Genomic DNA, 15,875 nt, shown 5'->3' on the forward strand with positions numbered 1-15,875 from the left:
TAATTCTTAAAATCTTATTGATACTTTATTTAGCAATTCTCAACAGAATGTGGAATCAATCCATGAACCTCTCAACCTCGAATTATGTCATACATCTTTTTTTGTTTTCAGATAAGGCAAAAGGTTGGACCTCTGTGGGGCGATTTTACAAATTCTTGCTCCCATACGGAAAATGCAATATAGACAAACTGCAAGCATATTTGCTGTGATTTCCCGTCCATTAAAATTAATGGATAGAATAATTTCATGATATATTCTCTCGATGAGTGAGGTTCTCTGATGAGAGCACATATTCTTAAAGTAAGCCCTTTGCTGCCTGTTGCTATAACATGCATTGTTTGGAAAGTAGATCTGTCTCCAAACAGTTTAGTCATTCACCTCCATTCAAAATGGTGATTTCGATTGTACAGCGGGAGCAAAATCTTGCTTCTAATGTAACATAAATATGAAGTGTTCATATGTATTTTACTTTAATACAGTTGATGGTGATTCTACTGTAAATTAAATCAGATTGAGGAATAGAGATTCTCAAATATATGATAATTGTAAAGCATACTGAAAAGTAAAGCATACCTATTTAGTGGCCCATCCCCATTTGCTAAGAAAATTCAATTTCCCACACTACCAGTGCTGTTTTATAGCTAGTCATTTGAAGCTGCCCAAGCGTCCTTTAGGACAACTCATTCTCCAGCTTCCCTCCAACCCTGTGGGAAGTGGTTAATTTCATAAGAACATAAGTAATGGAAGCAGAAGTAGGCCATTCAGCCGTTCTAGCCTACTGTGTTATTTAATAAAATCGTGGCTGATCTTTTACCTCAGCTACACACAATTCGTCACTATACCCATATCCCTTGATTCCCTTAGTCATAGAGTCATACAGCACAGAAACAGGCCCTTCGGCCCATCGTGTCTGTGCCGGCCATTCAGCACCCAACTATTCTAATCCCATATTCCTGCACTTGGCCCGTAGCCTTGTATGTTATGGCGTTTCAAGTGCTCATCTAAATACTTCTTAAATGTTGTGATGGTTCCTGCTTCCACCACCTCTTCAGGCAGTGCGGTCCAGATTCCAACCACCTGCTGGGTGAAAACATTTTTCTTCAAATCCCCTCTAAACCTCCTACCCCTTACCTTAAATCTATGCCCCCTGGTTCTTGACCCATCTGCTAAGGGAAAAAGTTTCTTCATATCTAACCTATCAATGCCCCTCATAATCTTGTATACCTCAATCATGTCCCCCCTCAGCCTTCTCTGCTCCAAGGAAAACAACCCTAGCCTTTTCAGTCTCTCTTCATAGCTGAAATGCTCCAGCCCAGGCAACATCCTGGTGAATCTCCGCTGCACCCTCCCCAGTGCAATCACATCCTTCCTATAGTGTGGTGACCAGAACTGTATACAGCACTCCAACTGTGGCCCAACTCGCGTTTTATACAGCTCCATCATAACCTCCCTGCTCTTATGTTCTATGCCTCGAATAATAAAGGCAAGTATCCCATATGCCTTCCTAACCACGTTATCTACCTGTGCTGCTGCCTTTAGTGATCTCTGGAAATGTACACCAAGGTCCCTCTGACCTTCTGTACTTCCTAGGGTCCTACCATCCATTGTATATTCCCTTGCCTTGTTAGTACTCCCAAAATGCATCACCTCACACTTCTCAGGATTAAATTCCATTTGCCACTGCTCTGCCCATCTTACCAGCCCATCTATATCTCCCTGTAATCTAAGGACTTCCTCCTCACTATTTACAACACCACCAATTTTCGTGTCATCTGCGAACTTACTGATCATACCTCCTATATTCACGTCTAAATCATTAATGTACACTACAAACAGCAATGGTCGCAGCACCGATCCCTGCGGTACACCACTGGTCACAGGCTTCCACTCGCAAAAACAGCCCTCGACCATTACCCTCTGCCTCCTGCCACTAAGCCAATTTTGGATCCAATTTGCCAAATTGCCCTGGATCCCAGGGACTCTTACCTCCTTAACCAATCTCTCTTGCGGGACTTTATCAAAAGCCTTACTGAAATCCATGTAGACTACATCTACTGCTTTACCCTCATCTACACATCTAGTCACCTCCTCGAAAAATTCAACCGTTAGGTAGACACGATCTCCCCCTGACAAAGCCATGCTGACTATCCCTGATTAATCCCTGCCTCTCCAAGTGGAGATTAATCCTGTCCTTCAGAATTTTTTCCAATATTTTCCCAACCACTGATGTTAGACTCACTGGCCTGTAATTACCTGGTTTATCCCTGCTACCATTCTTGAATAATGGTACCACATTCGCTGTTCTCCAGTCCTCTGGTACCTTTCCTGTGCCCAGAGAGGATTTGAAAATTTGTGTCAAAGCCCCTGCTATCTCCTCCCTTGCCTCACATAACAGCCTGGGATACATCTCATCTGGGCCTGGGGATTTATCCACTTTTAAGCCTGCTAAAACAGCTAATACTTCCTCCCTTTCAATGCTAACATGTTTAAGTATATCACAATCCCCCTCCCTGATCTCTACACCTACATCATCCTTTTCCATAGTGAACACTGATGAAAAATAATCATTTAAAACCTCACCTATGTCCTCCGGCTCCACAAAAAGATTGCCACTTTGGTCCCTAATGGGCCCTACTCTTTCCCTGGTTATCCTCTTGCCCTTAATATACTTATAAAACGCCTTAGGATTTTCCTTTATCTTGCCCGCCAGTGTTTTTTCGTATACCCTCTTCACTCTTCTAATTACTTTTTAAGTGCCCCCCTACACTTTATATACTCCTCTAGTGCCTCCGCTGTTTTCAGATCTGCCGTAAGCCTCCTTTTTTTCCCTGATCCAATCCTCAATATCCCTTGACATCCAGGGTTCCCTGGACCTGTTGGTCCTACCCTTCACCTTAACGGGTAATGTTGGCTCTGAACTCTCACAATTTCCTCTTTGAATGACTCCCACTGATGTGATGTAGACTTTCCTACAAGTAGTTGCTCCCAGTCCCAGATTCTGTTTTATCATATTGAAATCGGCCTTCCCCCAATTCATTACCTTTATTTCCGGCCCGTCTTTATCCTTTTCCATAACGACCTTAAATCTTAGAGTTATGGTCACTATCCCCGAAATGCTCCCTGACTGACACTTCTACCACTTGTCCAGCTTCATTCCTTAGGATTAGGTCCAGTACTGCCCCTTCTCTTGTAGGACATTCTATGTACTGGCTCAAAGAGCTCTCCTGGATGCATTTTAAGAATTCTGCCCTCTTTAAGCCTTTTGCACTAAGACTATCCCAGTTGATATCGGGGAAGTTGAAATCCTCTTCTATTATTACCCTATCATTTTGACACCTCTCCGAGATTTGCCTACATATCTGCTCCTCTATCTCATCCTGACTGTTTGGAGCCCTGTAGTATACACCCAGCCAAGTGATTGCCCCCTTTTTGTATTTTAATTTCTACCCAAATGGCCTCATTTGAGGAACCTTGTAAGATATTATCCCTCCTTACTGCAGTAATTGACTCCTTGATCAACAGTGCAATGCCACCTCCTCTTTTATTCCCTCCCCTGTTGCGCCTGAAGATTCTATACCGGGGAATATTGAGTTGCCAGTCCTGACCCTCCCTCAACCATGTCTCTGTGATAGCAATAATATCATATTCCCATGTGCTAATCAATGCCCTTAATTCATTTGCCTTACTAGTAAGACTACTTGCATTGAAATAGATGCAATCCAGCCTTGCATTTTTCACTTGTGCCTTATCAGGTTTATATTTGCTCTGCCTTCCAAACTGACTCAGTTTATGTTCTATATTACCCCTTACTGTACCTCCACTCTGTATCCCATCCCCCTGCCAAATTAGTTTAAACCTCCCCCCCAACAGCACTAGCAAACCTCCCAGCAAGGATGCTTGTCCCATTCTGATTCAGGTGCAACCCGTCCAACTTGTATAGGTCCCACCTTTGCCAGAAACAGACCCAGTGATCCAGGAAACTAAAGCCCTCCCTCCTGTACCATCTCCTCAGCCACGCATTCATCTGCTCTATCCTCGTATTTCTAAACTCACTAGCATGTGGCACCAGGAGTAATCCTGAGATTACTACTTTAGAGGACCTGCTTTTTAATCTGCTACCTAGCTTCCTAAATTCTTGTTGCAGGACCTCATCCCTTTTTCTACCTATGTCGTTGGTACCAATGTGTACCACGACCTCTGGCTGCTCACCCTCCCCCTTCAGAATGCCCTGCAGCCGCTCCGTGATGTCCTTGACCCTAGCACCAGGGAGGTAACATACCATCCTGGTGTCACGTTTGCGGCCACAGAAACACCTATCTGTACCCCTTACGGTAGAATCCCCTATCACTATAGCTCTTCCACTTCTTTTCCCCCCCTGCCGTGCAGCAAAGCCATCCTTGGTGCCACAGACCTGGCTGTTGTTGCTTTCCCCTGGGAGGCCATCCCCCCCACAACAGTATCCAAAGCGGTACATCTGTTTGAGAGGGGGATGGCCGCAGGGAACTCCTGTTCTATCTGCCTGCGCTTACTACTCCGCCTGGTGGTCACTCATCCCTTTTCTGCCTGTTCTGCCATTACCTGCGGTGTGACCACCTCTCTAAACGTGCTATCCACGACGTCCTCAACATCGCGGATGCTCCACAGTGAATCCACCCGCAGCTCTAGCTCCGTAATGCGGGTAGTCAGTAGCTGCAGATGGATACATTTCCTGCACACATGGTTGTCAGGGACACAGGAAGCATCCCTGATTTCCCACATAGTGCAGGAGGAGCGTATCGCAGGTGCAAGCTCTCCTGCCATGACTTACCTTTAAATTAATTAGTTACTCCCTTTAAAAAATATTAATTACACTAGGGGCCTTGTTCTACTCCAAACACTACCCAGTACAATCTAAAGTCCTTAATAAATTACACTAATTAAAAAATAAATTAAAAAACACCCTTTAGTACTACTCACCTTATCACTTGAGTTTTTAAAAAAAAACTATCCCCTTTTTTAAGCTATTTAAATGCACTAACAGCTGTTACTTACCTTGCAGAATTCCCGTGATGTCACTAAGTTGTTTTTTTACCTCTTTCGAGTCTCAGCGCACACCGAGACAAACAGGGAACCTGCCCCAGCTCTGGATCAGCTTCCTTGCAGGTCCACCAGCCACCACTCCGCTCTGCTCCCAGGTAAGTGAATGAGGGCCTCGGGCCCCGCTCTTTATTTACAGCCGCCGCTCCAGAACAGCTTCCTCACAGGTCCGCCAGCCGCCGCTCCGCTCTTCTCCCAGGTAAGTGAATGAGGGCCTCGAGCACCGCTCCGGATCAGCTTCCTCACAGGTCCGCCAGCCGCCGCTCCGCTCCCAGGTTAAGTGAGTTAGTATCCAAACATCTGTTAATCTCTGTTTGAATATACTCAAAAACTGAACATCTAGATCTCTCTGCAGTAGAGAATTCCAAAGGTTCACAACCCTATGAGGGAGGAAATCTCTCCTCATTTCAGTCCTAAAGGGGCAAACCCTTATTCTGAGACTGTGACCCCTGGTTCTAGACTCCCCAAAGGGGAAACATCTTCCCAGCACCTACCCAGCCTAGCTCTTTAAGAATTTTATATGTTTCAATGAGATCACTTCTCATTCTTCTAAACACTAGGGAATATATCCCTAGCCTACTCTATCTCTCCTCAAAGGACAAACTCCTCACCTCTGGAATCAGCCTAGTGAACCTTTGTTGCATGCAATCTACTAAGGCAAGTATATTCTTCTTTAGGTCAGGAGACCTAAACTGTACACAGTACTCCCGGTGTGGTCGCACCAAGGTCCTATATAATTGCAGTAAGACTTCTTTACTCTTGTACTCCAATCCCTTTGCAATAAAGGCTAACAAACCTAATGCTTTCCTAATTGCTAGCTATACCTACATGTTAACTTTTTGTGATTTGTGTACCCAGATCCCTCTGAATACAAACATTTCCCAGTCTCTTACCATTTAAGAAATATTCTGCTTTTCTATTTTTTCCACCAAAGTAGATAACTTCACATTTCTCCACATTATATTCCATCTGCCACATTCTTGCCCAATCATTTAACCTGTCTAAGTCCTTTTGCAGCCTCTTTGCAACCTCCTCACAGCTTTCTTACCCACCTAACTTTGTATCATCAGTAAACTTGGGATCCATTACACTCAATTCCTTCATCTAAGCCATTGATAATGGACTGTAAATAACTGAGGCCCAAGCACTGATCCATGCGGTACCTCACTAGTTGCAGCCTGCCAACCTGACAATGACCCGTTTATTCCTACTCTATCTTCTGTCCTTTTTTTTCTGTGGGAAATGACTAATTTAGTTTTGTGTGTAAATTTAGTACCTTGAGTGAAAATTGGTAAATTGGATTCATTTTTCTGAGATCATTGATGATGAAGTAAAGAAGAGAAGCTCTTGCTGCTGCTGGCCGATAGCACTCACGAGCCCCGTTGATCTTCAATTCGTTCTCCTTTGCTTCACTGACCTGTACGACAACAGATTCTCAATGAATTACTCTATAAAGCTAACACAAGTAAATCCACATTTTCCATCTCTCCTGGATGCATTGAATTGAGTTGCGGCAGGATTCCTTGAGGATTCTGAATTCAGTAGCGCAGAGGTACTTTGTAAGTTAAGACTTACAAACCTCCTGGATCACATACTCTATACTACTGGAATTCTCCTCCCAAAGTCTTCTCAAAGTCTATCTCAGGTGTGCAAAGTCAGAAAACTACTCCTTTAAATTCAAAAGTCTAGAAAGGCACCACTAAGGTTTGCCTGTTGCAAAGGTATATATGTGGTATATCTGGGGCGGCACAGTGGCGCAGTGGTTAGCACCGCAGCCTCACAGTTCCAGCGACCCGGGTTCAGTTCTGGGTACTGCCTGTGCGGAGTTTGCAAGTTCTCCCTGTGACCGTGTCGGTTTCCGCCGGGTGCTCCGGTTTCCTCCCATAGCCAAAGACTTGCAGGTTGATAGGTAAATTGGCCATTATAAATTGCCCCTAGTGTAGGTAGGCGGTAGGAGAATGGTGGGGATGTAATAGGGAATATGGGATTAATGTAGGATTAGTATAAATGGGTGGTTGTTGGTCGGCACAGGCTTGGTGGGCCGAAGGGCCTGTTTCAGTGCTGTATGTCTAAATAAATAAATAGTAAATGACATATAGATGGCTAAGACTCCTCCCCTGGACTTTGTAGCAGGAAGCAGTATGGAAGGAGCACCAAATGCATTCTGCATGGTGCCAGCACCCGCCAATTTGATTCAAAGCACTGAACCTCCCTGATGCTGAAAAGTCCTTCAACGAATAGAAAATTAAACGGAATCGAACCCAGGCTGTCGATTCACTACTGTGCATTTTGCATCAACATTCGAGATGGACTTACACCCCAACGTTTTCATGTCCCATCTGAATCCACAAATTTGTCAAATCTCTTACAATGGACGTCTGCTGGGAAATTGAGGATTTTCAGGCTAGTATCTGCTGTAGTGAGAATTCTTTACCATTATAACAATTGATCCTTTCCACATTTGCAGACAACTGAATTTGAGGAATTATATACATTTTAGGATTCAGAATACAATTTAAGCCATGCAACAGATCCCCCAAAACATTGGTAATGAGACTACATTGTTTTACCTTCTGCTCAATCTCTGCTGCAGTAAGCTTTGTTGTCTCTAGCCTCTCCACCAGCTCCGTGTCACCAAGGAAGTTGCCCTCAGCAGCAGACAAACGAGTAAGGAGCTCGTCCTCAAGTTGTTTTAGCTCGATCTTAAAATAATTCTGCTGCTTAGTCAACTCAGACTGTGCACAGAAAATAAAATGTTCAGTGCATCATAATAATTGAATTTCAGTGCCACCATAAGCACATCCTTTACACAAAATGGTTGCAAGATATTATTGTTAGTGTTATTTTCTGTTTGGATCTAACTGAATTTAAGTCTCAAGCCTAGTTTTTAAAATTTTCATCACTACCGTAGAAATTTTAAAATCCGATGTTTACCTGAGATTGCTGATAAAGCCACTGACAGTGCGTTTGGCATAGAGGGACACTATGGATGAATTCTGACCCTCAAAAAAACAGGTGGGTAGGGGTTGAATGACGTTAAATTTTTAAAAATATCAAACTCAATCCCAACCCGCCCATTTCCAGATTTAATGGGGATGGGATGTGGGGTGGGGGCAGGTGGGGGAGAGTCAGACAGCCAACTCATTTCCAGGAGTTGTGTTGACCATTTTAATATTATAATGAGGCTGGCAACCTCAAATTTAACCTGTTTGACAGGTTTAACCCTGGACAGCCAGATTTCCTGGGCCTCGGGATACTCGGCAGCTGAAGTGAGATGAGCACAACTTTGGGGAAAGGTAAATGTCCCTGCAGCACAGCTTGTGGGCCAGGAGGAACTTGAGCGCTTCCCCCACTGCCCTCCAAGCTTACAGTCTTCCTTGGGATTGGATCCCCCGCGCAAACCACTGACTGCTCTGGAGTGCTCCCTGTTCAACTGGTAGCCAAGCCCGTCAATTGGACTGACTTCTGGGCGGAGATCATGCTGTTAAAAAAAATGCACATTGTGGAGTCATGAAATTCTGCCCTCCTCCCCCACTTAGCAACACTGCTCCAGGCAAGATAAGGGCCTATGTCCCTTATATGAAGAAAACTTTACATTTTCTCTGACATCGCATGGCACCGCTGCCTTTTTGGGGTGCCTTCCTCAGCTTCACAATGTCAGGGTAATGCTCCACCAGTTCTCAGGCAAAGAGCTGTAGAGAAGGACACAGTTCAATCCTGCCTAATCCAAGTGGTCACAGAGCTCACAGAGAAAGTCTAAAGCAATTAGCTACTGCAGACAGCCCTCTCTGCAGTCATGCCCATATACACATAAGCCACTTCTAGTGCAATTAATATTAAAAAATGCTACTTACCTTGGCCTCTTCTGATCACGCTGCTGCCTCAGGCCAGGTTTCATTAATGACATTGGTGCTGTGTAATTTGAAGTTAAAACTAAGGGGCCAATGATGTTGTTAGCCCTTGGCTGTCACAATTTAACTTCACACCTGCCTTTGGTGGGAAGCCCCAAATAGTGCTGGAATTCCTACAGTTAAAATGGCAGCAGGCATGAAAACTTTGGGAACACTGTGCAAATTCCTTGACTGCTATTTTAAGCAACTGCCCATCCTGTTTGCAATGGGAAGGCTTGATTAAAATAAGGCCTGAAATGTTTAATGCAGTAAAGGGATGCAATAAATGGAAATGCTCAACACTAATACTGTTGTCCTTTGATGTTCAAAACCTGCTATAAACTCTGCTGAAAGCTTTAGCTTGGTTATGCAGAACACATGCAACTCAATTTTTATGCAAGGTGAGTGATAAGCGAAAGACAATTTGCACTGATATGTAAAAATTGCAGATCTCAAGAAACAATGTAAATGCATTTGCATGGGGCTGAACTTTCAAAACGGGGTCAAGATCTGGAAATCATCCGGGCATCGGGTTCCCGACCTCACACCTCAGCTGTGTCGTTAACGTGATGCAATCTTTAAATGTTACTGCCCTATTTGGACAGAAGGAGAACTCAGTGTCCAATTAATGGCAGCGAGCCTCTGCAGGAGGTGAGAGGAGCCTGCAGAGCATAAGCGGCAAAGGCAGACAGCAGCCATGGTGAGGTCTGCCACTGTCTTGCCGAAGAGAGGAGGCAGCTCCTTGGAGAGTCAGCAGAATAAAGAGGTGAGGCTGCACTTCCAAAATTAAAAAAGTCCTGCGTTTGGCCTGGTGCCAGATTCCCATGGGCCCAAAACATTTCATCTTCCAAGAATAAAGTTTGCCCTCTGTGAGACCGACAGCTTAGCACTATCGTGCAACAGACTGGTCGGGCTCACTGGAATCCTAACTAAAAATTACAGTGCGGACCACCCCAGTCCCTTAATGAGCTCCTCCATGAGCTCAATAGGCCCTGAATTAGAAGTGAGTAGCTTCCCCGTTCCTCTACCCCAACTGCCCTCACATTGAAAATTTTGGACTGTCCCAGAGGCATTGGGTTCCGAAGATGACCCCTGGGACTGTGTTTTTCAAATATGCACCCGGTCCCGACCCTGCCAGCATTTCAAAATCCATCCCCATGGTCTATGCATGTAATTTTATACTAGTATCTGTACATTGGTTGAAATTTCTCCTTTTTTTTCTTTTTAGTTTAGAGATACAGCACTGAAACAGGCCCTTCGGCCCACCGAGTCTGTGCCGACCATCAACCACCCATTTATACTAATCCTACACTAATCCCATATTCCTATCACATCCCCACCTGTCCCTATATATTTCCCTACCACCTACCTATACTAGGGGCAATTTATAATGGCCAATTAACCTATCAACCTGCAAGTCTTTGGCATGTGGGAGGAAACCGGAGCACCCGGAGGAAACCCACGCAGACACAGGGAGAACTTGCAAACTCTGCACAGGCAGTACCCAGAATCGAACCCGGGTCCCTGGAGCTGTGAGGCTGCGGTGCTAACCATTATCCTTATTTTATTATCCTTAACCCCCCTCCTCACCATGTTAAGTGAACAAAATGAATGGTATTGTCTGGAATACAGTTTGTATAAATAATACAATCTATTAACCATCAGGCAAGGTAATTTTAAATGATCAGTTGCTTAATCCCTGACTCAAAAATATATTTTAGACACTGTTGCAAACATATAGAGCAGAATTTTTTGTTCCAGAGTTGCGACACTGACGTTCGGTGAATTTCCAGGCCTTGACCCCACATCGCATTGCCATCAGGTGCCCGACGTGATTTTTGAAGGGATGGTCAATTAGTGGCCGGGGTGTGCGCGCACCATCCAATTAAGGACAGCAGGCGGGCTTCTGAGGCTGGAGGGCCAATAGGAGGCCCTTCAGCACTGAGAGAGTGGCAGCCCCACCATCAGAGGTGGGTGCTGCCGATGCAGGCAAAAAACAGAACTTATAAAATTTCTTCAATAAAAGCTGGCCACAGCTGCCAGAGCACCATTGTGAAGGGGAAAGATCCACTCCCAAAGGACGCCCTGTAGCTGCAGCTGTGGCCGTTGATAAGTCGAGGCTGTGGGGATTTAAAAACCAACTAGACTGCTGCCCGCATCCCCCTCCCACCCCACCCCGACCCGTTCTGATGGCAGGAGGTTGCTTCCATCCCCTGGCCGTGGGGGGGCCTGTTGCTGACTGGAAATTTCCACCTCCAGATATCGAACATTCTTCCCATAAGTTCAAAATGAACAGAAACATACCCCATTAAAAAGATGAAAAGGAACCAGAAATTCTTTGCAATTGCACCTAACGTAACGACAGCTGTCCCATCGGGAGGCAACGGTCACCTCACAAGTAGAGTACCTTCAAATGTTCAAGATCCGGCCTCTCAGTGCTGACCACTTCAGCAAGCAGCTGATCTTCGAGCCCATCCCTCGTGACAGTAAAATTAATGAGAGTAGTCTGAGCCTGCATCTCAGGTTTGTAGTGAGGGTTGGCCAACTTTGTATGAAGAATGAGTCGGAATCTGCTGTTAAATTCACACTCTCTGTCACCAATCTTAATGTATCTGAGAAATAAATGAATAATTTTTTTAGATGGACAAATATAATGCAGCCATTTTTAATGTCTGCTCTTTACTTTGTGGACTTACTGTAGAGGAATTGTACATTTTAGTCCCAATTTTAACTGGCTCTGAGGAGAAGGTGTGGGGCCAGCTGACGTGAAGCTTAGGCTATTTTATATACCAGGCCTCATTTAAATATACTAGGTCCATGAGGGTGGTGGGGAAGAGATTGGCTTTTATTTTTGTTCCACTTCAGGTAAAGCTTTTCCGACTCCCAAATGTTAAGATCATTCCTACAATTTTCACTGCTAACCATTACTATCCTTCCTTTTAACTACTAGCAGAGAACAAGCAAGCGACAGGTGCAGTGCACCTGCTGACTGTCTATTCTTGCCAATAGGAGGTCCAAGCCATTTCGAGACCTGTGCATCATTCCCATTCTGCCAGCAAGCTGCAGTTGGTAAATGGGATCTAGGGCTGGCAGAAAATCAATTTTCGTTCTCGTATTGAACTGACCGACAGTTAGAGCCTGGGTGTAAGGTCAGGTGATTTCACAGTGGGGGTGTTCGGGTGGCACAGCAGCAGCCGAGACTCTTTTCTGGGCTTAGGAAGAGTGCTTCTGCTTCTCTCTTCTACCTCACCCCAAAAAAGAGAGATATTTCAGGGGTTATTTTGTGAGCAGCAACCAATGGCCACTCACCATTCAGTACAAATGGGCGCAACGGGCACAGTGCACATTCCACCTATTTGTGCCTCAGAATGACAATCAGGGTCCGATGTACAACACAGAATCGTTACAGCGCAGAAGGAGGCAATTCGGCCCATCATATCTGCACTGACTCTCTGAAAGAACAATTGCCGCAGTTCCATTCCCCTGCCTTCTCCCCATAGCCCTGCGTATTCTTCCGTTTCATATAACTTTCTTATTCCCTTTTGAATGCTTCAATTGAACCTGCCTCCACCACGTTCTCAGGCATTGCATTCCAGACCTTAACCACTTGCTGCATGAAAAAAATTTTCCTCATGTCACTTTTGCTTCTCTTCCAAAATACGTTAAATCTGTGCCCTCTCATTCTCAATCCTTACATGAGTGGGAACAGTTTCTCTCTATCTACTCTGTCCAGACCCCTCATGATTTTGAATACCTCTATCAAATCACCTCTCAGCCTTCTCTTCTCCATGGAAAACAGTCGCAATGTCTCCAATCCATCTTCATAACTGAAATTCTTCATCCTTGGGACCATTCTCATGAATCTTTTCTGTACTCTCTCCTTTGCCCTCACGTCTTTCCTAAAGTGCGGTGCCCAGAACTGGACGAAGTACTCCAGCTGAGGCCAAGCTATTAGATAAGTTCCTTGCTCTTGTACTCTATGCCCCTATTAATAAATCCCAGGATACCGTATGCTTTATTAACCACTCTCTCAACCTGCCCTGCCATCTTTAATGACTTATGTACATGTACACATAGGTCCCTCTGCTCCTGCACTCCCTTTGGAATTGTACCCTTTATTCTATGTTGTCTCTCCATGTTCTTCCTACCAAAATGAATCACTTCACATTTCTCTGCATTGAACTTCATCTGCCACCTGTCTGCCCATTCCACCAACTTGTCTATGTCCTTTTGAAGTTCTACACTATCCTCTTCACAGTTCACAATGCTTCCAAGTTTCGCATCATCCGCAAACTTTGAAATTGTGTCCAAGGTCTAGGTCATTAATATATATCAGGAAAAGCAAGGGTCCCAACACTGATCCCTAGGGAACTCTACTATAAACTTTCCTCCAGCTTGAAAAACATCCATTAACCACTACTCTTTGTTTCCTGTCACTCAGCCAATTTCTTATCCATGTTGCTACCATCCCTTTTATTCCATGAGCTACAAGTTTGTTCACAAGTTTGTTGTGTGGCACTGTATCAAACGCCTTTTGAAAGTCCATGTACACCACATCAACAGGATTGCCCTCATCAACTCTCTCTGTTACCTCCTCAAAAAACTCCGGCAAGTTAGTTAAACATGATTTTCCCTTAAGAAATCCATGCTGGCTTTCCTTAATTAACTCACATTTGTCCATGTGACTATTGATTTTGTCCCAAATTATTTTTTCAGAAGTTTTCCCACCACCAAAGTTAAACTAACTGGCATGTAGTTGCTGGGTCAGGATCCTGACTTGTATACTTTAAGAGGCTCCAGCCTGATTTAGGTAACTGTCTAGATGCCCTTGTAAAGGCTCTCAGCAGTGCGAGGGTGGGGGTGGGTGGAGAACAGCATTGTAAAACAGCACTCCATTTTTTGGGCTGCTCCCATCCTGTATTCACTTGGTTGACACATTCAAAATAGGCCCTATAATGCTATCTATTCTATCCTCCCCTTATCCTCTTTATATTCTTCCTTTAATGCACATCAATTCCCATTTGAATGATGTTATCGTTATTGTGATAATACCTACTTCCGATTGAGCAATCCATGTTCTAATAAACCTTTATGTAAAAATATGATTCTAACTTCCCCCATCATTCTTTTACTAATAACCTTGAATCTGTGCTTCCTTATTATGAATTCACCAATCAGCTGTTCATTAGATTCCTCTCTACTCTGACTCTTTTTCATAAATTTAACCTCTCAGTGTGGTGAATACACAATGCATTAAATACATCACATGATCAAAAGTCAGGGTCATTTCATGTAACTTATTTGCTGTACAATTCTGCATTATTTACAATTATTTGTCTTATTTGACCCAGGCACAATTTGATATATTTTCGACACAAAAGTATTATTTCTCAGTACAGGTTTTTCTGTTAAGACTGTTTCAAATTGAGTGGGTTTAGTCACTCTAACTACAAATTGGTCCTGATAGGACCGGTTCAACTGCATTTCTTCTCAAAACAGAATTAATGCAGTATTGATAGAACATTACTAAAACAAATTCAAGTCTTTGCTGATGGATTAGCCTATAGGGTACTGTAAGACATGAAAGGAATAATTAGTATTCATTACTTCACACTCTAAAACATTCCAATTATTAATGAAGTTCAATTCGTAGACTGTGCAAAATCCATCACTAACCTCTTTGCAGATATTACTAATCAAAGAAAACGATGCAGCAAAGGCAAAAACAGGGACATAACATAAACAAAGTGTGCTAGATGAACTTAGAAAAAACTTAAGAACTGACAAGCTACAATAATGTTATGGCCCAAAATTTCCGCGAGTCGCTCCTGCTTTCCTCTCTGTAGCTTCGCTGGAATTTTTTTAATTCTTTCATGGACTGTGGGTGTCGCTGGTAGGCCAGCATTTGTTGTCCATCCCTAATTGCCCTTGAACTGAGTGGCTTGCTAGGCCATTTCAGAGGGCAGTTAAGAGTCAGCCGCATTATTGTGGGTCTGGAATCACATGTAGACCAGTTAAGGACGGCAGAAAAGTGAACCAGGTGGGTTTTAATGACAGGTTTCATAGTTTCACAAGTTACGATAGTTTCATGGCACCATTATTGAGAGTAGCTTTCAATTCCAGATTTTTTTAATGAATTAAATTTAAATTCAAACAGCTCCCATTTGAACCCATGCCCCCAGGGCATTAGCCTGGGCCTCTGGCTTATTAGCTCAGTAACATTACCACTATGCTACCATCTCCCCACTATGGCAGAAACCATGTAGATGGAGTTTTCCTGATGCATTTTCAGTGGTGGAACAGGAGCAGCTCCAAGGAAATTCTGGCCTATGTTCTCTTTAGAAATATATCATTATTGTTATGAAGTTTTATACCTCAGTGTTTCTGCTGTGAAATTATAAATATAATGGGTAATTTTATGATCCCAGTTCCCAGCGGGGAGTGCCGCCCACTGGGAATCCATATCAGAAATTCAGGTGTGCACTGACCCTGCCTGGCTCTCCTATGCAAGCTCCAAGTAAGCAAGGAACTGTATGATGAGATTCATCTTTCTTCACTGCATTTATCTTACCCATTATATTTATAATTTCACAGCAGAAACACTGAGGTATAAAACTTCATAACAATAATGATCTCCTCATCTATCTCCTTGGTACTCAGCAGCTCACAGGTCTGAACAGTGACTTGACAACTTTGGACATGTCATGTTTCCTAGTTTCCTCCCTGTTTCTCCTATCCACGTAGTTTCCCTCAATTTTGGAATTATTTTGACTACACTTTCATCTTTCTAATGCCTTTTCATTGTCGATCTGGAAGGAATTTATAAGTTACGCAGTACTTCTGCCAAATCTTTTCAAATTAAAACTTTTTTTTTCAAAAATATACTTTATTCACAAAAATTAGCAAAAA

At 43.6% G+C, this 15,875-nt stretch overlaps 1 protein-coding gene across 3 annotated transcripts in view; it reads right to left on the reverse strand.

Annotated features, from left to right (window-relative positions):
* The window catches only part of LOC137345649 (dynein axonemal heavy chain 11-like), a 622,812-nt gene that overhangs the window by 88,217 nt on the left and 518,720 nt on the right, over positions 1 to 15,875 (reverse strand). For all 3 annotated transcript variants that reach the window (XM_068008891.1, XM_068008899.1, XM_068008902.1), the window contains 3 exons: positions 11,374 to 11,578; positions 7,647 to 7,811; positions 6,353 to 6,493 (listed from right to left, as the gene is read on the reverse strand). In XM_068008891.1, coding sequence (XP_067864992.1) covers positions 6,353 to 6,493; positions 7,647 to 7,811; positions 11,374 to 11,578 — 511 coding nt within the window. The remainder of the gene's footprint in view (positions 1 to 6,352; positions 6,494 to 7,646; positions 7,812 to 11,373; positions 11,579 to 15,875) is intronic.

This window comes from Heterodontus francisci, chromosome 2, assembly GCF_036365525.1.
Source record: "Heterodontus francisci isolate sHetFra1 chromosome 2, sHetFra1.hap1, whole genome shotgun sequence".
In the NCBI taxonomy this organism is placed as follows: Eukaryota; Metazoa; Chordata; class Chondrichthyes; order Heterodontiformes; family Heterodontidae; genus Heterodontus; species Heterodontus francisci.